Raw genomic sequence first — 23,029 nt, 5'->3', positions numbered from 1 at the left:
GACCCTGGGGATGAAATGAAGGGACCCGTAAAGGGACGAGTGGCAAAGGACCGAGGGGAGAAAATGAATAAGAAGGAGAAAATGTGAGTGTAGATAACTGTAAAGAATAAAACTTGTGAGGGAAAGGGACAGGGACACTAGAGGAGGGACCCAGCACATTCCAGAGGCAGCGCTGGGGACCGCAGACGTGTCCGGATCTGCCGTTAGAGCTGACGCTTGCCCAAGGCGGCCCAGGGGGCTGAGTCAGGGCTGCGCAGGGAAGGGCGGTGGCTGCGGGGTGAGGCTCATAACCGCCCCGGCTCCCGCTCTGCCGCATCGCCCCGCAGCCAGGCCGAGGACCAAGCCCTCTCCTCGCACCCCAGCCATGGTGAGTGAGCGGGGACCCCGGGCTGGGGAGGGAGAGGAGGCTCCGTAAGGGCAGGAGGGTGACAGCAGAGGAGATTTTTCCTGCAAGTGGCCCCAGAGCTGAAGGCGAGACGTGCTTTGGCACAGGAAAGAGGAGATGGTGCCAAGGGCTGAGCTAAATCTCTGCTGAGGAGGGGGCCGGGGTGTGGGAAGAGGGTGTAGAGCTAGAGAAGGAGGGCAGAGGGTCCCTGCAGATGTGGGGACCAGGGGGTGGCATTTGTGTTGTTCCCTGCCACCCCCTCCCCTTTTTCCCACTGGATGCCCATCACCAGCCTCGGGGCTGCAGCTCTGCCTCCACCATCCCGTCCCCCCCCAGCACTAGGGTGGGGGGGGTGCAGAGGAGCCAAGAACCTGCGGCCGAGGGTGGAAGTAACTCAGCTCCTCTCACATTACCCAAAATAAGGCTGAACTGAGCCTCAGGCAGGGCAGGATGTGGCAGGGAGGCCCCACGATGCTGAGGTTCGGCAGCGAAGGGCGGACTCCTCGCAGCTCTCCCTGCACTGCTCTTCCCCAAAGAAGGGGGGAAAGCCCCACGTCCCCCCCACCTCCCTCACCCTGCCCTGTCCATCCCCACTGGCGCCCACGGGCCAGCCCAGCTCCGTCCCTGCCTGGAGGCAGCAGTTTGGGGAGCCAACTCCGCTCGCATTTTTCTCTCATGACTCAGAGTTTCTGCTCTGTCCAAACAGGGCAGGGGGAGGGAAAGGGGCAGACAGGCTTATCTTTCCAGAAGAGCAGCTCCAGCCAAACCGTGCTGGAGAGCATGGAAAAAACTAGCACGTCACTGTGGTTGCAGCACAAGCTCTTCCCAGTCCAGGACACTCCTCTGCTGGGAGCTGAAATCTCCCCCGGGGGATTTTCCATGAACCACTCCCCAATCCTCTGGGTCCTTTCTGCACCACGGTGCTGTGCCAAGGCATCAGAGAAATTAATACCAACGAAATATGCAGCTGGACAGGTTGGGCATAGGAGACTCCTCAAGGAAAGCGATGGCAGGAGGCCCCCCTGAGCCCAGCCCTCCTCCAGGAACGGGGCCAGGTTGCTCTTCTGCAAGCCCCGAGCTCTCTGCAACGCTCGCCTCAACTTGCTCTTGCTCCTGCAGCCCACGGAGACCGAACGCTGCATCGAGTCCCTGCTCGCCGTGTTCCAGCGGTACGCGGGGCGCGAAGGGGACAGCTGCAAGCTCTCCAAGAGAGAGTTCGTGGCCTTCATGAACACAGAGCTGGCTGCCTTCACGAAGGTGAGCGAAATCCAGGCCAAAAAAAGTCTCCCCATGCATATGCTCCAGCCCCCTGGACAGCAATTAAAGCCTCTGTCCCCACAAGCATCGTGCTCCCACCAGAAGCCAGAGCGTGGCCTGACAAGAGCTGGCCTGACTGAATTCTGCCTCCCTCGCCCCATCCCTCTCCACTGGCGATGAACTCTGCAGCTGCAGTTCCCTACCTGGGGCGGGGGGGTTCAGCAAGGGGTACTTTTGCCTCAAAGCAGACATCAATTCCCATCTCTTTGGTCTTTTGCAGAATCAGAAGGACCCAAGTGTCGTGGACAGGATGATGAAGAAGCTCGATTTGAACAGCGACGGGCAGCTTGACTTCCAGGAGTTCCTGAACCTCATCGGGGGCATTGCCGTGGCCTGCCACAACAGCCTGGTTGTTACAACCCCTTCCCACTAACCCTGGCTCCTGTGTCTCCCCCACCACTGTGAACATTCCTCGAACAAGACCGATGCAAAGCTGGAAGCAATGCCCTTAAAACAGGGACATCCCCATTCCTCATTTTTATGTATAAAATAAAAGGTTTAAAATCCTAGTGTAAGGCATAGTTTTATTTCAGCATCACTGGTGAGGAGAAAGCACTAGGAAAGCAGTCCAGCCACGGAGGGAGCAGGATCTCTAGGTCCTACCCTCTGCTTCTCCACTGATGCGAGAACACGCGTGTTCTCATCCTTGTCACTGCTGGAAACTACGATCCACCTGGATTGTAGTTTGGGGATCCTCCAGCCTGTTAAGTACCACGGGGAAAGGTATAGTAATACTAAAGGGTACAACTACACAAGGCAAATGCAAAGACAGGAGCATTCCCAACAAGGGTAATTTGAGCACTGGCAACAGCAATTACACACTAACAATTAGAGGAAGCAGCCCCTGCTGGCATGATAAATTATTTCAGGACTACAGCCTCCATTTTCTGGGAGCTTCAAAACCCTTTAAGTCTGGTAGCTTAAGAGTGAAAAAGAGGCAGGAGTGGAAGGTGAAAAGAGGAAATGAAATCTAATCTCTCTTCTATCTTAGTAAGACTAACAGCTACAAAACAGGAAGCTCAAGATGGTCATTTATTCATGAGAGAAGCTGATTCTTTTGAGAAATGTTGCTAGGACAACAAAAGAAAAAGTCAACATTAACACTTGAAGGCTGAGCTGCTCTCCTGCCACTGCCGAGGGGAGCAGAGCTGCCCCTGAGCTGGGACAGGCTCTGCACCAGCCCTGGTTCCAGACAGTGCCGCACTCCTGCGCGAGCTGGGCTCGGCTCGCCCTGCTGTCCAGGCTGCAGCAGGGTCTTGGAGCTCTTCTTTCAGCTAAAAGACATGAGGCAGCTGCTGCCTCTCAGTTTCTACAGCGTGCTCTGTGTGGAACCAGGGCCCAGCAAGAGCCACCCTTCACCCTCTGGGAAAGGTTTGCCTTATGACAACGGTACATAGAAACTTCACATCAGCTGGATGTGGAAACAGAAGCGCACGTTGTTACGACTTGGAAGCAGCTAAGAGCCTCACTACAGCATTCCTGGGTGGGGAAGGACAGGTAAGACAGCACAGGCACGGCTACGGTGAAGAGACTAGACTAAAAAAGCTGGAACGGTGGGAGGTGAAAGTTTCCACACTCTGCTGTGAAACGGGACCGTGTCCCTCCAATGTCACACCTCCCACGACAGGCATGCCCTAGCGGAACTGGAGCGGGCTGATCCGCAGCCCGATGACATCTTTGCCGATCTCCGTCACCTGAGGAAGGAAAGGGAGATGATTAATGCTTAAAAGCAACTCAACTGCCCAACCCCGTGCGCAGCATTCAGAGCCTGGGTGGTTCTCGACCATGGCAATGTCGGTCCCTGAAGGCAGCACCTAAACTACACACTATTTCACAATTCCCAAACTGCTCCACCTCACATGCCAAGTCCTCCGACATTCAACTTGACCCAAAACCTTTGCCAAGTTAGGGGCAAGCATGGGGGAAGCTGCTGGAGGGGATTCTCAAGGGAAACCTCACGGGTTGGGAGCGGGTGGTAACAGATGTTGAGTCTCCCTTACTGTAGTGACACGGCAGATCTGCCCATGGAACTCAGGGCAGTAGCAGGCTCCGCTGAGCGGACACTTCTCCACGGGTTTGCCACGATAGATGGGTCGGTAAGAGGCGGCACAGATGTCAAAGGGGTTGTGCATGTCATAGTTGAGCTGGTAGGTGTCAGTGGGATTCTTCTCGCACGCTGACAGGATCTTGCGAGTCTGCAAAGAGCAACCACACTCACCAGAGGGGCAGGTAGGAAGCAGTTCAAACAGGGTCTGCCACAGCAGAGGTTTCTGCCCGTGCACCTCACAGACGTACCTGCTGGGCCACCTCAGGCTTTGGACCGAGCTCCAGCAGCCGACGGGCAAAAGTAGCAGCTGTCTTGAAGTTTTTGAGTTTGAAAAAGAGGTTGAGAGCGGTACGCAGCACCAAGATCATGTGGACGGGCTGCAGGTTGGAGTGGGTGAAATAGGCAGCCATCTGCATGAGGGAGAAGGAGGGGAGGCAGGGGTACAATCACTACCAACCACGGGAATAACTGGATGCCCTGAAAATGCTGCAAGAAACCCCTCCCAAGCAATCACTGCCACATCTGCTTTAAAGGAGGAAATGGCAGAATTTACGACTCCCGATGCCTTTTTAAACCCAAAGGCTACTTCCCCCTCGTACTGAAAAAATTCACAGAGTTTCTGTACCTCACAGATTCGCTTCTGCTGCTCCAGGGTCTCTTTGGGCAGCTTCTTCCGCTCAATCTCCATGGAGAGTCCTACGATATACTCCCGGCAAATGGCTATCAGCTGCTGGGCCTTTCAGAGAGGGAAACAGAGTCAGGCCTTTGGCCTCCTGCCCCACCGGCACGCAGATAACAGACAGAAGAGTCTGCCTCTCACCTCAGCAATCTCCTGCTTGTTGTCCACCACCAGCAAGGGCACGCTGAGCAAGATGGAGCGGAACTTCTCTACGGCCTCTTCAAATTTGCCAGCCGTAGTGAGCTGGTAGCACAGCTGCAGGCGCTGGATCAGGTCATTGAGTTTCAGCCCAACGGCAGGGAGGGCGTTCTTCAAGCCAGCTTCTTTCCTGGGGGCACCAAAGAGGGGTTGGGGGTACAAACGGGACCACTGCAGAGGCCAGCGGGAACACACATTGTCAGCTCGACTGCAACTCGTCAGAAATGTTTTGACCCAGGGCCACGCTGTTCTTGGCCATTAGCTTAGCACAGAAGACATCTGTGCTTCCATAATTCTGCCACCCACAATGCCCAGCTCTCTCTGCATTAGCACAGACTGGAAAGTCTGGCTCATTTTTCTACAATGGCTTTCAAACACCACTGTAAAAACAGGAGACAGAGGAAAAGAGCACAGAAAGAGGAGCTAACCCGACTGCTTACCAGTTGCGATGTGGGTAACCATACATGGTAGGGAGACATGGCAGGGCTTGGTAGGTAGTACGGCCACGGGCATAGGTCTGCAGGAAAAGCTGCTTGTAGGGTCCAAAGTTTGTTACTCCTACCTGGTCATGGAGCAGCTGAAAGAGAAACATTGATCTGTTGAGTAAAAGTTGTCCAAGGCTGTACAAAGGCCGCACAGGTATCACTCAGGCTCACAGCACCTCTTATTTTATACCCAGAGAAAACAAGGCACAAAATGATTCACAAAAGGACACAAAAGGAAGCTTCAGACTGGATCAGAGACAAAATACACAGGGTCAAGGGCACAAACTTCTTCCTAAAAACTCCAGGGGAAACTTACTCTCATTGCTGTCTCAAAGGAGCCTGCCAGGATGTGGTCAACAGGAAGCTGAGAATTGTTACACCACACCTACAAGAACAGAAGGAAACATATACAAGAAGAATTGTGTATGAACCCAAAAAAACAAGCACCAAAGTAGAGTTTCTGAGAAAGACAAAGACTTGTGCCACTACCTGAGCTGGGCTGGTGCCCTTGGTGGGTGGCACAAAGAATCCATCCTCTGCTGTTCCTGCTGCACCAGCAGGAACATCCTGGGAGAACACACAGAGCAGTGATTAGTGTGGAAGTTTCCAGCACCCAGACAAAAACAGAGCTGGCCACAGCTATGGTGACCAGTCTCTGAGGAAGCCCAGAAAACATCTCCCCCCCCACACCACCACAAGTTGTCATTGCCTTCCCAAGTAACTACCACTGGGCTACTTAAGAAGTCTCCCAGAAGCCTCCTACCAGTTCAGGGGGAAGATCCAAATCTTCTTCGACTTCCCATCCACCTCCTTCTTCCTGTCCTTTACCTAGAGCTTCCTCTCCAAAGCCCTCTCCAGCATCCACAAAGCCATCTGCACAGAGGGGGGAAATAGTCAGAGCTCTTACAGAGGCCCATACTTACACTTCTGCAAGAAAAACTCTTGGATTCACCCACCTTCATCCAGCTGCAACTCTGCATCTTCTCCCCAGCCTTCGGTGCCAACAGTGTCGATATCAATATCAGCAGCCAAGGCACCCCCTTTGCCTACAAAAAGGGCAGGATCCTTCATTTACTCATCTCAGAGCAGGTCAGGTGTTAAGCAAAGGATTATGTTAGGCCAGCACCTTCGCCTCCAATTGTCAAGTCCCACCTTGTGCTAAAAGACCAAAGATTTGAGAGATTTGCCAAAGACTCTGTAAATGCCAAGCTGGATTGGCCTCTGCTAGTAACACACAACAAATCTGAGGTTAACAGCAACAGTTCAGGAGCCACAGAGACAAACATCTCCATTCTGCATATCCCAGCTTAATGCAGCTTTCCAAGCACGAAGCAATACCTTTGCTAGCAATTGTTCCTTCAAAGAACCCCTTGGAGACAGTCAGCAACGGCCAGTTGGTATCCAGAGGCATGACGGGAGCAGGAGGCTGCAGCAGCTTTGCATTGTGATCGATGTCTGGAATCTGAGCAGAGAGGAGCAGAAAACAGTTCAAGGCCACATAAGGAAAATCCTATTCTTTGACCTACCTGTCTCCAAGCAGCACAGACAGTCTCAAGCCTGATAAGCTGGAAATGGTTCCTCCCTCCCAGAAAGGAGCTGCCTAGCCAGTCACACTAAACCAAATCCCACTGCCATCTTCTTCCCAAACTCTAGCGCTCTTGTAATGAAGCAGGAAGCACTGGTCAGTTTGCTAACCGTCTCCTTTTCAGGATCAAATGTTTCCTTCAGGCTTTCAGCTTCCTCATCCAGACCATGAGTTGCAGCTGTGAGATAGGCCAGGGACTCTGAAATGAGATGTAACTAGCATGAGTGTGTGGCCTTCATTTCCTAGAGAAAGAAAACTTCTCACGCCAGCACGCGTGGCCACACTGTCACAAAGGAAACATCAGCAGCATACCAAGACGTAGAATCACCCTTTTGGGGGTGTCACTGGATTTAGGACTAGAATGTGAAGGCAATTGACTATTTGAACATGCTCTACAGTTGATCCAGGTCTCCTGGGTGACATTCTAGCTCTCAGGTTACTTCCAGCTCATCTGATTCAGTTTCTCAGGGAAGGGATTATGCTGATCTGCCTCCAAAAATTACTGTTCATCCCAACAACCTCTCCAGCTTCTCCCCAGCCCACAAGGACATATGTTAGGCTGGTATTACTCACTTTGCCCACAGTTCTTCAGGATCCTCACTCTCTCTGCCACGTCTCCTAGGTACAAGGCATTCTGGTAGTGGCCACTCATATCTTTACGGATCTCAGCTAAACCAAAAGAAAAAAAGAGTCATGATAGCTTTGCTGTTCTTGGACTCTTAGCTCATTCTTCTTTGCCACCACCCTGGCACTCACCTATCTTCATCATCTTCCGAAGCTTCTCCAGATTGCCAGTGATGAGATAGAGGAAAGAGAGCCTATCAAAGTTCTTGGTGCGCTGGTAGCACATCTCCACAATCTGGTGATTTCCCTGCAGCAACGCCACTTCTCCCAGTTTCTCCCAGCAATTCTTGTCATCCAGAGCTTTGGCTGCTTCCAGAGCAATCTAACAAGAGAACTGACAGGTTACGAAGGCTCTGCAGAAAGCAGTTTTCTCTGCAGGCTTCTGTTGATAATGCCCATGATGGAAAGCACGGGATTACAAGGATCACTGCACTAAATCACGGCCCTAGCTGAAGGCCTGCACCTTAGTAAGGCCACCAGCATCCTCAACTCTTATCACTCTCAACTAATACTTCTTCTTCCCAATACTTTTTGCTGCAAGGAGGAGTAAGGCTTGCAAGCGATGCCCCAAAGGATGTGCTTTTCTCACAGCACCACCTCCCACCTCACCTCAATGTTGCCACACTCCAGCGCCAGGCTGAAACGGGTCTTCTCATCCTTGACAAAGTGCAGGGCCACCTCTGGGTAGCCCTTTTTCTGCAGGTAGGCAATGATGGACTGGCCCACAAGCTTAGCATTCCTCACCATGTGCAGCACCTGCGAACAGAAGGCCCAGGCACTGAAGCTGTCGACACCACTTGTGAGGGATTTCTCTTTACCCTCAGGTGTAGGTCAAGGAAGACTGTGGGGTTTCTCATGTCTCCTCACCTCATCATACTTTCTGTTGATCAATGCCAGCTTGAATTTGAATTCTGTGGGATCGATGGTGAGGACCCTGGGGCGGCACTCTCTGTCCAGGCAGTACACATTGTTCCCCTTCACGCGGGTAACGTAGATAGGCAGGTCCAGGGTGCGGATAATCCCATGATCCCTATGCCAACACACAGCACACGCGTGATGTGCATGCCAACACATCTGTATGACCACATTCCCTACCTCAAATGAGGCTCAACATGTTATTTTAGGCTGCATTATCAAAGCAAGCCCCAGTCAGAGGAACAGTGCAGCCACCCAGCCCAGCGATAAAACACCAGTGTACAGGGTAAGCAACCAAACATGGATATTTAGCTCTACCTGCCTTTGGGTAGGTCCATGCTGTAACAAAAGTGCCGTTTCACAAGCACCACCTTTGGTGTCTGCCAAAAAAACCCTATGGTAGGCTGCACAAGGCCTGCCAGTTCCAGGACTCAGCACACAACTCGCAGACTCACCCTGTGGTGACAGCGTATTTGATGTGATTGCTGGTGGTATAGATGAAAACACCGCTTTCATCCCAGGCACCGCTCTTGACACGGATGTTTTCATGGATATTACACAGCGACTCCAGCTTTCTGTTGCAGATCATGATGGCTGCAGAGGAAAGCCAAAAGAAGTAAGGCTAGGGAACCCTCTCCTGTTAAAATCTGCCTCTGAATTACGGCTTCTCTCTTCCACAGTCCCAGCAATAGAGACTACATTCAGTGTCAGACACTAAGGAGATGATGGCAACCACAACTAAATTGTCATCATCTGCCTTGGTTTTATGAAAGAGATTAGCTGGATCATTTTAAGGAGTCCAAGCCCTCTGTTTTACAAGCTTACAGAAAGGTTTTGCTGAAGAGACAAAGTGGCAGGGCTCACACTTGTGAATGTCTTCAGCTGCACCTTCACTGCTAGCCATGGCACTGGATGGTTTCTCTGGCAGGCCATGCCAGCAGGGGCTCTGCTCCCAACCAAGGAAGGAGCTAGTGGGCACCAGGATCCAGGTGAAACACTGCACCCCCCCTGCCACTTACCATGCTTAGCCAGCAGAGCTACATGGGACATGTCAGCTGACCAGATGACATATTTCACCTTCGAGATCTTCACTGAGGCCAGAGTTCTGGGAAAGGACAGCACTGACATCAGAGAGTTGAACAATACCCCTCCACAGCAAGCTCTGTAGGATAACTACCAGTACCCCACAGCCTGAACCCAGTTTGCAGATGCTCTGAAGCCCCTTTTTGCCATTCTGGAGCTATAAAAATATGCAGCAGAACTGAGTGTCTCTGCAGTCCAGTACAGCAAAACAAACCTCCCTCCATACCTGTGCAATAACAAATGCATTTGAGTAACAATTGACTTCAAAACCCAGATTTCTGAGGGTGTTTTAGGGAGACACTTAACAGAACGAGGGAAATAAGGTATTTCCAAGCAGGATTTATATTGTTTAATTTACTTGTAACTTTCCCAACAATACTAGAAAGAAAAGGCACACAAATAAGGAAATGAGGCAAGTTCTGGGACATAAGTGATCAACATACACCATATTTATCTGCAGATAATCCAGAACCTTCTCAAGTCTACAAAGATGGCCAAAAGCACTAACTCCTTGCCTGTTTCTTTGTGGCTAGCAACACGTATACCAGCACAAACATGCTGCCAAATGATATAAAACCTAAAGGACAAGCTTAGCTTGACTGAGTTTGGGTTTTTTGGTTTCTCTCCTCTTTTACAGCACCCGATTCTGCAGTCACAGGATTTACCAGGGTATGGCACACATCTCCCTGTGATCGATGGCACGATGCCTGCAGCATAAATTGCACCTTGGCTATGTTTACACTCTGCTCTTCGTAACAGTTGTTAGCCGTGGTTTGGATCAGTCTGACGCAGTCTGCAGCTGATGCTAAATTCTGGAGTGCATTAATAGCTATTACTTGTCCCCAGAGGGCACACGCCAGCAGGATTACAATATTCAAACTTCTCCCAGCAGACTGGATCTTACCGCTTCTGCTGCACGTCAAAGAGGGTGATGGAGTCTGCATCCCTCAGTAACAGGTTCCCTGTGCCAGCATAGAAAATCTCATCACAGTTCGGCACCTGCACCTTCTTTGTGATCTCATTCTTCAGGTTTTTGATGAGGATCTGCCATTTGATGAGAGGAAATGTAACAGCACAGGACAATTAGGTAGATTCTACAAAGAAATTTAGGATTATTTTCACTCAGAATTTTGGTACAGCTGAACCTCAGTGACAAGAGGCCAAAATAAGAGCTGCAGCCTTTCTCGAAGCAGGATCAGACTTTATCCTGCTAGAAAACCCAACCACAAGTTTGCCAGGGTGCAGACATGGTGTATCCTTTCTTTTCAGCCCCACTGCTGTCATCCCTAGCTGGCTGATAGTTTGCAAGCCCTCTCTACAATGAGTATATGAGCAAAGGAAATATGAGAGGGAAGTGAGAGAGAACAAAGTGTAGACAGAAAAAGGCAATGAGGAAGTTGAGAGGGGAGAACAGCAAGTGGAGAAGGGGAAGGCAGGGAGGAGTAACAGAAGAGGTATGAAATAAACTTGAATTTACTAAGCAAAAAAACACCTTGAATTTTTTAAAAAAAGACAAAAGAAAAAATACAATATCCTGCATGGGGCAAAGAGCAACGATTTTCTTTGCCTTCACATCACGTAAATTAAACCAGGGAAAACTCTCCATGACTGTCCCCTTTCTTTCCCCTATTGCACTGCACAAGTGAGAATAAAGAGCTTTATACAAATCTAACCCATATTTTCACCATCTCCCCATTACTTTCATGCTATGAAAGCGACCTGTGTGGCTTCGCAGTCCTGTTCTGGTCAGCCTTCATTCCTGAGCTCACCTGCTTTAGCAGGCTTCAAGCAACTGGGCTAACATTTACCACAAAAGAAGTTAAATAATATTTCAGCTCATTACATTTTCACTATATTTTTTCGGGTATATCTGCAGCCCGCTCTCTACTGACAACGCTTTGCCAGTGTACTTGGATCTCCCATAATTCTGTTAACCCAATCTCCATCTGCACGCTTCCAAATGACAACATACCCCGTTAAAAAGATGACCCTATTAAGCTTGTCCCCTTACCGAATGCATGCGATCCAGGACGGCGAAGCGGTTCCGAGCTACCCACACAGCTGTTAGCCCGGAGGAACGCTTCCCTTCGGGGGCTAGGGAGAGCAAAACGCAGGCAGTGAATAAAACCTCTGGCAGGCTCTTACAGCAACACATTACTCAGTCTTGTTTGATCCCATCTTGGCTGTTGTAGCTGCTTCCTACTAATTCATGTTTAACCTGGGGCTATTCACAAGACTCATTTCCTCCCCCAATGTCCTTTCAGATCTCAGCGTGGCCAGCGCCAGCCCTTCTCTCCAGCCAAGGCACAAGACGAGTGGCTGGCTGGACCACTGCTTGGCGCTGAGGCGGGCCATCCTGGGCGACAGCACCGTCTGTCAAGCTAACGAGCAGAGCCTCGCTGGCCAAACGAACCGAGCAGCGAGGGTCCCGGCTTCAGTGTAAGCCTCCCTCTCTCTCCCCCCTGCAAACTGATATATAACGAGCTGGAGGAGAAAGGCTGCGCTCTCCCCAGCACGCAGCTGTTCTCCCAGTTTTAAAACGCTAATACAAACACAGCACTCTGCACGTCAGACCGCACAGAAAGGACTGCAGGATGCACTTCAGATGTGGAGAAGGCTTTTTGCAGCAGTGGAAAGGAATGAAGAAGTGAGAAAGCTGCTGCTGTTGCGGTAAAATAAAATTTTCTTTAGTTCTCAGCCTCTTTTCTCACCAGTCCTGCTGCTCAACACGAGCGTTTCTGGAGACTCGTTTCTGGAGTGCTATCTCACCAAGCGTGGTGCCATCTGAGGCAGACCTACATCCTCACAAATGATGACTTAAACCTGACTGCCTCAGCCCCTGTTTACTACCCAGCACAAGAAAGACTCATCCAAATTCAATTCCCAGCTCCGCTTGGGGTTTTCTGATGGCAACTTCACCTGTTTTTCTCAATCTCCACAACTCAGCGTTTTTACTGGCTTTAAGTCTTTAACACTGACTGCAGATCAGGCAGAAAAGGATTGAAATATATTACCCAGAAGACTGTTAAAGACTGATACGAAAGCTTAGCTTCCCTTGTACTTCAGGTAAATTAGCTGAAGGACACGAGGATGACAACTCCAAGGCACATGTTAAATACCTACATGTTTTGTAGGGACTATAGGTTGCATATATAGCAGCTTGTTGGAGAAGATACTTATCAACCAGTAGAATTTTCAGCTATTCTTGAAAATGCATTAAAAGTGCATCGTTTCCACGAGGCCTAGACATTTATTTCTCTAGAAGAATAGCCCCTTTCCTCATTTAAACGGTCACAAGCTGGGCATCCCTAGACAAGCCAGCTTTGAACATCTCAAACTAAATATTTGATATACATTCAGTAACACTTAATCTATATAAAGTTACTAAAAAGCTCCGTTTCTCTTTCTCTCTCCAAATACACCCGCTGACTGCACTCAGCAAAGAACTCCCTTCATTAGACCTGCAGAAACCAATAAATCCATGAACAAGTGAGCCGGATTCCAGTCTAACTCATTCATCGCTCCCACTCATTTCAAAATCTTTACTGCCGTGACGACAGAGGCAGGAGGAACCAGCTGGAGTTTCAGATCCTAAATGGAATTCATAGTTAGGAGAAAGTATTCTTTTTTTTTTTTCCCTAAATCATGTTTTGACTTGTAAATTGCACAAAACTGATTTGGATTTTGCCGAGAGGAAGAATGACTACTGGCACCCTGGCACTGTCACTTTTACAGCCACTTTTCAGAGTATAAAACCTCTTAGATCTGGTTAAAATCCATCTCTGTTGACAAGCCAGGAAGGCTGCCTGCTGTGTCGAAAGGGAAAATGGAAAGTTCCTAATAACAAAATTATAAAATATATATTTGTAGCAGTAAAAGTTTGGGATGAACATGAATTTTTCAAGTCAGTGTAGCGTGATATAGTGAGCAGGAAGCCTGCCAAACGATGTGTGCTGCAGGGACACTGGGAAATATGGAGAAAGAGTCCAACAAGAGAGGCTTAGAGAAATGAAGCTTTTTTATATATAACACACACACAGTTGGAGAGCGGAGGAGGGGACAGCTACAGAGTAATAAACACTCACAAGGATTAATGTGAAATGAGAAATGCCTACCATCCGGATTCTGGGAGTCGGCGTCCTTGGGAATGGTGTACAGGTCATAAGTACTGTTCTCTAAGTTGCTGGCTCTCTGCAGAGAGGGGGGGAGAAACCCATTTTGAGATAGGATTTCACAGAACTGACAGTTACAGCCTCGTGGAAAGTTCTTTAGCACATTATGCAGCAAAACTGACTTACTGTGCAGAGAAGGACGGCGTTCTCAGCCGGGTTGTACGACATGTTGAACACAGGGAACTTGGAACCACTGAAGAAGAGTCATGAAGAAAAGAGAAAGTTAGAGTGGACCAAGATTATTTCTACCAAAGTCACCTTCTGATAAATGCTCTGCATTTTCTGAAAGATACCAAGTACCAGAAAAGCTCAGTTTTGATGAATTTCCTGAATGAAAACCACTTGGAAACACTGTAAGAACATCAGTGTTTCATAAATGAAAGAGCTAGCATTTCAGTATGAAACATAAAACTAGTTAAAAAAAATAAATTATATCTATGCACAGATAAAAATTGACCTAAAAACCTTCTTGTAGGCTTTCTAAGTTCATCTGACAGAAGAGTCAGTTGAAACTGAGGTATGTGAATACAACAATAAGCGAGAAACTAACAAGGGACTCAGGATCCTGGCAACACCTCTTGCAACACGCTGAGCACCCATCTCCTACCTTCGCAGCTGCATGACAGCAACGTCTTTTGAACTGTTGAAATCAAGCTGGCGGAGGAAACGGTCCTTCACGTAATACAGCATGTTCCCGTGCACGGCGTAAGCAGGCCGCTCACGCTCCAGTTTGAACACAATCATGCCACCGTCATGGCCTGAGAAAAGGCATGTGAGAATTCAAACAGGTGAATTAAACCCTGTGTTTTTTCTCATTATGAAGACGACACTACCAAGCCCTTCAAACCAAGAAAGAGCCAACAAAAATCATAACCAATGACCACCAGCCACGTCTGCTACTCCTCAGCCTGACTGAATTAAGTGATTCTGCTTCTTTCCTAAGGGCCCACCCTGCTTTAGGTTTCCTAATAATTCTAAGATCTGACACTCTTCTAGAAACACTTCGCCTTGCTGTCACGCATTTCTTTAAGTGCTAATAGTCCAGCGTGGGTTCCCCTAGGATCTGTCCCATCCCTTCTCAGCCTTAGAGCATTTAGCTAGTTAATGCAGAGGCTGTCTTGCTCTAGCTTTGAACTGCAGCTGATACGATGAGACTGTGTTCCACACACAGCTCTCAGACGCTGCAGGAAGTTAAGAAAGGATCTTTTCCCAACAATACATTTAATAAAAGCATCAGCAAGTCAGTATGTTCTGCAAAGTCTGCTAAAGAAAAGCAAATCCTGTATGGATGTCCTATATGGAACACATTTTCTCTTCACAGCAACCTGTCAGACACTGACAGGTCCTTTTTTTACCTGCAGCAAAGAGGTTGAGGTTGGGATGAGCAGCCAATACCCAAAAGCGATCGTGATCACGCCGGAAGGTCTGGACACCCGTGCTACACGTGCAACAGAAGGAAGAAGGAATATAAACAAAATGGAAACCTTGGTGTAAACTTCAGTTCCCAAAATGAAGATCCTAAGCTTTGCCATACAGACCATCTCCAGCATTCTGCATGAGGAGCCCACTGAGAGTTCAAAACACTGTATTTAAAGCCTTCTGTTCAATAATATATTCTCATTTAACATCTTTTCAGCAGTATCACCAGACAAGTCAGCCCTCTTCCACTTGTTTTCAGACAATTACAAGCCTTGCCTTTAACGTGTGTCTCAAAGGGACAGCAAATGTGACAAACATGACTTCTCACTCAAGGATTATCAAACACCAGCACTGATGTTTTAAGAACTGCTAGTGTTCAGTTGCTCTAAGAATAACTGTAGGTCTTTCATACGTGTAAAAACTTTCGTACTAAGAAAGATTGAGTCTGATGCTTGACAAACACTAACCGTTTAGACATATCCCAGACACGGATGCTCTTGTCTTCCGAATTGCTGAGGATTAGCTCCTGCCGCGGGTGAAAGACAGCGCACGAGACGTTGTTGTAATGCCCCCGGCAAGTGTCAACCTCCCAGGCCTTTGATTCTAACCAGAAGTGGAAAGGAATGAGGAAAATAACACTTAAACTCTGCCATAGCAGAAGCACAGCAAGCACTTTAGTATAAAGCAAACTGCATGGGCCACTAGTTACTATACCATTCTCTGCAATTTATATTTGTGATCTCTCTCTAACCACTAGCACGGCTCACCTAAGAGAAACAGCTAAGCCAGATTACCAAAGAGGTGCTAAGAACTGTATATAGTTTAGCTGGACTGAGCTGCCAAAAGCACAACCATTCCTGATGGAGGGCTTCTGCCTCTCACATCACCTCCCCTTCTTATTCCATCGGTGCATATTCAAAAAGCTTCAGAGTCAAGTTTTTCTACTCCTACAAGCTTCTGCTCAGCAGCGTGTGCAAATCAAAAGAAGCCAGAAGTGTTTGCTAGAGAACTGAGCTCCACTCAAATTGCAAAAGCCAAAGCTGCTTGGGATTATTTACCACTCTATCATACAGATGTTTGCAAAGTGTAAATTATCTCGATGTTCAAATGCAAATTTCAATTCTTAACCCCCCTCTCCCTGCGGGCTCCCCCTGCAGAATCCTCTTACCATTCATCCGCCAGATCTTCACTTGCCGATCATCAGCTCCCGACACAATCAGTGGCATTGTGGGGTGGAAGGCAGCCCAGTTCACCCCACGATCGTGGCCCTACAGGCAAAAAGAAAACAGGCACTTGAAGCAATTTGGTGACTGAATGGAATAAGCAAAGGAAGGATGAAGCAACAAAGACTGCAGACAGGCTTGCCAAGACACAGCTTTCACTGTTTTTATACACCATGCTGCTCACACTGAATGCTTACAGAGAGTAAGATTATAGATGCCCGCAATAATAAGCTTTGTGGATGCCATTCTTCACCAGTAGAGCAAAGCTCTGGGGCTCAGCAGCAGAGCAGCACCACTTCCGAGCTTTAACAAGCCACTACAGAAGGTTGCCTCTACCCTAATCTCCTTTGTTGCTTCCAGTAAACACAAGGCAATACCATCTGCTATTTAACTGAGCTTTTGGCTGTACAGAGAAAATCATCTCTGTTTGGTTACAGCGCAAACATCTCCAGATTTCAGATTTTAAACTCAGAAAAAGTAATGCCATAATCTACAAGAGCATATAACTCTATAGAGCTGAGTCAGGTATTTCAACTCTTTTTCCTCTGCTATTCTTCTGGGCTTTTAGAGGATCATTTGAGTCACAGAGATTTCATTAAATAAATCTGAAAAGGTTCTACTGCACAAACACGTTGACACTGTACCTCAAGAACGTGCTTCACAACTGCATCTGTTGTCCCAAACAAATCCACCCCCGTTATTCCCCTGACATCCGATTCCACAGCTCCAGGGGACAGGTTCTTCTTCCTTAGGCCTTGTGGAACAAAGAGGAAGGAGAGGCAGGGGTGGAGAAAGCAAAAATTATATTATCAAGACAATGTTTCTAATTTAACGAGTTGAGCGCTCTCCTGCACTGTTTACACACATCTTCAGGTGGAAACTGATAACTTGAAAGAGGGTGAGAAACACCCAGGACTCCCTTCCACTTGCTCCAAAAGCACAAGCTCAGCTCAGACACACCAAAAGGGAAGTCTGCAATGCAGCAAATGGTACAGGATCAGCTCAGCTCACTGGGACGCAGACAGCAGCACCTCAGCAAAGAAGGACTGACACATCCCGATTTCTCCCCCTCTCACCCCTTTGCTAACTGAGCTTGGCACCTTTCAGGGGACTTTCACCCACGCCACTTTGATGACCTCTTGGTTATGGATTCGGACAATCTGCCAGGACACAAAATATTTTCAGGAGCTAAAATTATATGAAATAAAGCCTGTTCTCGATTCCAAAGTCACCCACGTTAACACAGACCTGTGTCTGCCATCCTTCATTAAAACCCAACGGAACACAGTAGGGAAACTGAGAATGGAAAAAAGCTTCTCCTGGAAGAGTGCACAGGGAAAAGACTGTACATATAACACTCTAAAGCTTAGAAAATATGCTTTTCCATGGAAAAGTACTTGGCCCAAGGATGCTATTGTGAAATTTACCAAGGATAAGAAAAAACTGCCTAGGATAAAAGCAGAATTGCCCTGGTATGGATGCCAACAGAGAGGGAAGTGTAAGAAGAAAACAAACAATACTGAAGACAAGAATTATTATTTTCTGGTTGTAATTCTGATTCCCAAACTCCTCATGGAGCTCAACATCTCAACAACCTCTCTGGCAAAGTTAGTCTATTTAAACCAACAGGTCAAGCGGTGTCTCACGACAAAGCACAAATGCTCAGCACACTGAGGTGCACACACAGATGGTCCAGGTAACAGTGAAGGACTCGAATGGCTGAGTAGATACTTCTACAAAGCTGACACAAAGTACCCCAGAAAGGAGGAATAAAACATACATAATCCAAGAAAGATGAATGAAGAAACACAAGACTTTTGGAAGAGGAAATACTTGAGCCTTTGATGAGCCAGGGAAACAGGACTGGGAGACAAGTGGAAAATTTCTGGCGTAACTGCACAAATCAAGAGGCAAGGCAGGACACTCGCAGAACACACCAGCTCCTGTGTTGCTCTGGGGAGGGAGCAGGGACAGAAAAGGGACTCGCAGCAGAAAGGCAGATATTAGGCATTCTGAGGAGAGCTGCTAAAAAAAAAACTGAGAAGGAGACTCAGCTCAACATGCACACAAGCACTCAGGAGAACAGGTATTAAAATATCCAGAGTAAAGGGGCAACATGCTGACTGTGAATGATGAGTCAAGTTAGGACAGAAGGAAGAAGACAGATGGTCCTTTGCAAATTTGTTTTGCTCTATTCTCTAAGGAAGGCTCTTGGGTACAGATTCTTTCATTGCTGGGCTCAGGTTCCTTCCTGTCCCTGTAATCCATCCACAGTCAGTGAGCAATTAGAGAAGTGCAGTGGAGGCTGAAGTTGTACCAAAGGTTTTGCCAGCCATCAACATACAGCCACTGAGGGTGCTCAGGGAAAGGCAGTCTAGGTCTACAGACGCTATCTGGGGACTCTTAGCTCAGGTCCTCCCAGTCCCAGGGCTTCTCAACATTGCCAGCCCAAACCCCCAAGGGATCCTCACTGAAGCTGGTCAACCAGATTGACAAAACAGAGCCCTGACAGAATAAGGAAGTTTCCTGCCAAGCATCAGACATCACCATTTGCCAACCATATAAATAAGAGTTGGTGCATGATGTTAGAGCACACACAAAAGCACTCTGGTCAGGGTAAGACCACTAACATCCTCCTTGGCGGTTAATACTTATAGAGACAGAGAAAAACAGAAGATTATTTTGTAGTTTCTGCAGGTTAATATCAGTGTCATGAGCAAGGACTTCATTCCACAGCACAGGTGAATGATACAACACAAACGTTCATGCATTTTAATATATATAAATAAGCTTCTCTGACTGCATTCACACAGTCTCTCTCAGGAGATCAGCAGTTAACAGACCCTTTAACCCTGAGCTTACTCGTCTCACACTGAAGACCCTTTATCAGCAGGTTTCAAACCAAGGAGCACTATCTGCACAGGAATTCAAAACAACAGGGCCACCTTCACCTTCTGGTGCCCAGTCTGGGTCATGCTCCTCGTCCCTCACACTCTCTGCTGAGACTGACAGTTTTGGGAGGAGGATTTTGGAACGTGACCTTTAAACTCATTTAGCTGATGGCATCAACGAACTCATAATCCCCAAACCTGCTGAAAATGATTCCCACTGATGTCAGCAGAAGCTGCAAGTTAACAGCAGCACTCAGAAGTGGAGTTAAAGCTCGACACCAAACGATGGTCTCTATGACTAGGATTATGTGCACAACAGACATCAGACAAAATGGGGAAACAGCCCTTCCCAGGAGACTGGAGCCAGAACAGAATCCTGCTAAGGACATAAGTCATTTGGGGGAAAAATTGGGGAGTTGAATTGTATTTTGGATCCATTTCTCATCTCTCTGTAGGTTTTTCCACGCACTTGTATTCTCGCAGTGTCGTGTCTGACTGGAGCGACAGCTGAGTCAATAATTCAGCATGTCTCTCAAACCCCTCATCACAGATCAGCCGAGAAAAAAAGGTCTGTACTATCTCCAAACCAATTTGGCAGCTGGAACTCTGCTGAGAGAGAGTGTTTGTGGGAGAATGCAGCAGCAAAGCTTACTGGCAGAATAGCTGTTAAACTCCCCATGCTGGCAGTACAGAGAGGGGGACAGGTTTTAAATAACCAGGATATCCTGTCCCTCGCCCCTGCTGTTGACACAGCTGGCCGTGTCTGAGCGTGCACTGCAAACAACGCAGCGTGCCCAACCAAAACTGCAATGGCGAGAGCGGCAGGAGGGATGGAGTCTGTCTCTAGAGTAGTTTATGTTGTAACAGCACCAGCACTGCCCCCACCCACCTCCCACCAGCCCCTTATCTCCATCTAATATTTCCTTTTATTCTAGCTTTTCATTTAAGGATCATCTTTCATTCCATTAAGTCACCTTGTGGCCCATAACTAAGAAACAGCTCAGATATCAGCAAAGTACTTTGGAGCTTTGACTTGCACCTCCTGCTCTGGTCTTTAGGCCACATTTCATTTTATAAAACAGACAAGCAGACTGAAAAAGTTGATGAATTCCTCATAATATTACCTTCCTGTCACCACCCACAACTAGGCTATGAAAAAAAACCCACCCAAAACCCAAAATCCTACCCTTTTTGCAATCCATAGAGGCCCTTTTATCTTTCTCTCTGAATGAATGACTTATTGCTGCCTCCAAGAGTTCTTCAAGGGGATAAAGGTGACCCAAAAAATTTCTACAATCCTCCTCCAAGTCTGGCACGTCTGCAAAGCAGATCAACTGACAGCACTATGTCCCTTCTGACACCAATACTCGTTGCCTACATTGGCTATAAAATTAGACTGGGAGATTAGGCTGCAGAATCTCTGTCTTTAGAGGTATTATTTGGCTGCACAAAGCTACAGTTCACCTCATCTACTGTCGCAGAAGACAGGCTTTCAAGCACAAGGGTGGCCTAGATGATGCCCAGAGGTCCCTTCCAGCCAACGTCCTACGACTTCATGGAAACTGAGGGGAACAGGTCCCCATCAATAGAGAATTTTTAATTTTCTGCCTGAGGCTCCTGCAGTCAACAAGCTACTCTTCCTGCTCTGAGATCCAAACCACTCTCTCCTGCCTCGTGTGGCTTTCAGCAATTGCAGTTTTGAAGTGGGCTTCACCACTGGGCACCCCCTTGATCTGGGCAGCTCACCAGAAATATCCCACACGCGCACAGTCTGATCCAAGCTGGCTGACACTACCAGGTCCTCAGAGGGGTGAAACTGGGCACACATCACATAGTGGTTGTGTCCTGTCAGCACGCTACAACAAAAAGCACAGAAAATACCATTTAAACATAAGATGTATTAATACACATTCCAATTTGCACCAACACCAATAAGCTCAGTCTGAGGAGGGATGATGAGGGATATGGCACCACTAAATGCTACTCCTCATGACTGAACACTGAGCGCATCTGTTCTCACAGAGAGCATTCAAGGGTTGACTTTCTGATATCAATAACTTCACAGGCTTCAGCACTAAAATGTATTATTTTAACCCCCCAAAAAATTTTCAGTCATGTGCATTTACGAATACAAGTCTAGCAGCATCAGAAGAAACGAGCAAAAGACAAGACTGATGAAAATATTCATAACTGATCACTTCTCTTTGTCAGTTCTATTCCTTCAACTAAGCACAGCTTCCACTTGAAAACAACAAATGAAGACAACTCGCCCCCAAACAGTGCCGTTATTTTTTAAAGCACTCGTTGATTTTACCAAACACAGGTTCTGGACTGCCAGTTCCAAACCCGAATGGTCTGGTCATCAGAAGCACTCAAGATCCAGGGATATTCCTAAAAAGACAAAGTATTCTGTACATGAAGTAATACACACCCCAGACATTCCCTCCCCACACGGCATCTTCCAACCATCCCCAGAAATAACCCTTTTAAATCTTATTTAAGAGCTTGAAGGCAGAATTTATGCCTCTTACACCTCTACAGAAGGCCACCGTGTCTGGAGCACCCTCAGATCAGCAAGTCCAGCACAATTTCTTTAGCAAAGATTCCCATCCAGGGAAGTAAAAGGCAGATTCCCTTTCACACACAAAGGGAGCAGGCACCCACCACGGGGGTAAGTACGAGAGGAGCTTACGTGGTGGAAGAAGGTCGTGCGAATATAATCCAAGTGCCCCAGCAGAGTGAAGAGACAACGGCGCAATTTGTAATTCCAGACCTGCACAACACAGAAGCAGAACAATGATGTTCCACCACCTGCTAGATTTTTTGTGTGCATTCTCATGTGTCAGTTCACCTACAAGCCTCTCTCTTCCATTTTCAAATATTTTTCTAACTCAAGCTACAAAGAGACTCCAACTTGCTGCAGTTAACTCTCATGTCCCCGAAACAGGATCACCACCCTATCACACTCTCTCATCTTTTAATCAGTTTCTTTGCATATTCTCTTCCCTGGACGATACCTTCTAGAGAACAAGAGCTAAAAGGGATAAAATTTTTACCTTTATTTTGTAATCATCACCTCCAGAAACAAACAGCGGCTGCTGTTTGTGGAAATCAATACCTCGAACGGGTCCTGCGAACAGGAAGAGCAGGTTGGACACAGCGAGATGGCTGACAGCTAGAGCAGTCCCTTGTACCACTTAAACACTCCAGTTTGCATTCCTCCTCCCTCCTGTTGCTATTGATAAATGAAAAGCTTCAAAGCAGCACTAAAAAGTCATGTAACAGGCTGAGATCCCATTCCCAAACCTGTTCCTTTCCATCCAGATGCCTGCAGCAACCCATCACAAAACACCCAGGCTCTTCAGATCTGTATTTACAGGCTCATTTTCATGCCAGAAACAAAACTACGACCCAGCTTTACGCTCGTGCAAGCAACGTTCAGAGCCAGCAAATTAACCACAAAGAGACACAGGCTAAAACTGCGAGGCTCTGAAGTCAGAGGCCTCAGTAACACTTCAGCAGAGCCTCCCTTCCTCCTCTCGCACCCCAGCCTCCCTCCACAAGCAGGTCCCAACACCCCCCCCCCCCCCACTGACCGTCGTGCTCATCGAATTTGTCGATAAGGGTGCACATCCGATAATCCCACAGCTGGATGACGCCATTGTGCAGGCTGGTGAGGATCCACGGCCGCTTGGGGTGAAAGCTGAGCCCTGCCAAGGCACACAGAGACGTGACAGCGGGGCCTCCGCGCCCCTGGGAGCCCACAGGCCCGGAGCAGCCCTGGGGGGGCCCCGCTCAGGGACCCCAGGGACGGGTGTGGGAGCTCCCGGCACGGCCTCCCCCGGTCCCCAGAGGCTCCCGGCACGGGCCCAGCGCGGTCCCACCATTACCTTTCACCCGGGCCGACTTAGTCTCGAACTTGGTCAGCATCGCCCTCCGCCGCCGCCCCGGCCCTCCACGTCGGCGCCCCGGAAGTGCCCCCCGCTCACTTCCGCTTCCGCCCCCG

General features: G+C 48.2%; 2 protein-coding genes across 2 annotated transcripts; one reads left to right on the top strand and one right to left on the bottom strand.

The window, feature by feature from the left end:
• The first annotated feature begins 207 nt into the window (after positions 1-207).
• S100A11 (S100 calcium binding protein A11) lies at positions 208-2,217 on the top strand. The gene is made up of 3 exons (XM_068414356.1): positions 208-367; positions 1,505-1,642; positions 1,923-2,217. The coding sequence occupies exons 1-3, from the start codon at positions 365-367 to the stop codon at positions 2,073-2,075; spliced, it is 294 nt and encodes a 97-aa protein (XP_068270457.1). The 5' UTR covers positions 208-364; the 3' UTR covers positions 2,076-2,217.
• Positions 2,210-22,999, bottom strand: COPA (COPI coat complex subunit alpha). Its single transcript, XM_068414354.1, has 33 exons — positions 22,914-22,999; positions 22,620-22,733; positions 22,080-22,153; positions 21,716-21,796; positions 21,338-21,414; positions 20,770-20,879; positions 16,777-16,886; positions 16,078-16,177; positions 15,377-15,512; positions 14,846-14,928; positions 14,098-14,248; positions 13,617-13,683; positions 13,434-13,509; positions 11,330-11,412; positions 10,223-10,362; positions 9,255-9,340; positions 8,691-8,829; positions 8,188-8,350; positions 7,930-8,076; positions 7,453-7,642; positions 7,270-7,365; positions 6,807-6,895; positions 6,450-6,573; positions 6,068-6,157; positions 5,875-5,984; positions 5,601-5,678; positions 5,428-5,496; positions 5,067-5,203; positions 4,570-4,756; positions 4,375-4,485; positions 3,998-4,159; positions 3,703-3,897; positions 2,210-3,396 (listed from the first exon to the last, which is right to left on the bottom strand). The coding sequence occupies exons 1-33, from the start codon at positions 22,951-22,953 to the stop codon at positions 3,337-3,339; spliced, it is 3,675 nt and encodes a 1,224-aa protein (XP_068270455.1). The 5' UTR covers positions 22,954-22,999; the 3' UTR covers positions 2,210-3,336.
• Positions 23,000-23,029: the final 30 nt, after the last annotated feature.

The sequence above is a fragment of the Nyctibius grandis genome, chromosome 17, assembly GCF_013368605.1.
Source record: "Nyctibius grandis isolate bNycGra1 chromosome 17, bNycGra1.pri, whole genome shotgun sequence".
NCBI classification, from domain to species: domain Eukaryota; kingdom Metazoa; phylum Chordata; class Aves; order Nyctibiiformes; family Nyctibiidae; genus Nyctibius; species Nyctibius grandis.
The sequence above is the reverse complement of the archived record's forward strand: the minus strand, read 5'-3'. Positions and strand labels throughout refer to the sequence as shown.

Excerpts from the sequence above, each read along its gene's own strand:
- S100A11 (XM_068414356.1), top strand. Across the intron at positions 1,643-1,922 it reads AGCTGGCTGCCTTCACGAAG|AATCAGAAGGACCCAAGTGT; the intron begins GTGAGCGAAATC and ends GGTCTTTTGCAG.
- COPA (XM_068414354.1), bottom strand. The coding sequence starts at position 22,953 with ATGCTGACCAAGTTCGAGACTAAGTCGGCCCGGGTGAAAG. Across the intron at positions 20,880-21,337 it reads CAGTCCAGAACCTGTGTTTG|CGTGCTGACAGGACACAACC; the intron begins GTAAAATCAACG and ends TTTTTGTTGTAG. Across the intron at positions 14,929-15,376 it reads GTCTGGGATATGTCTAAACG|CACGGGTGTCCAGACCTTCC; the intron begins GTTAGTGTTTGT and ends TTGCACGTGTAG.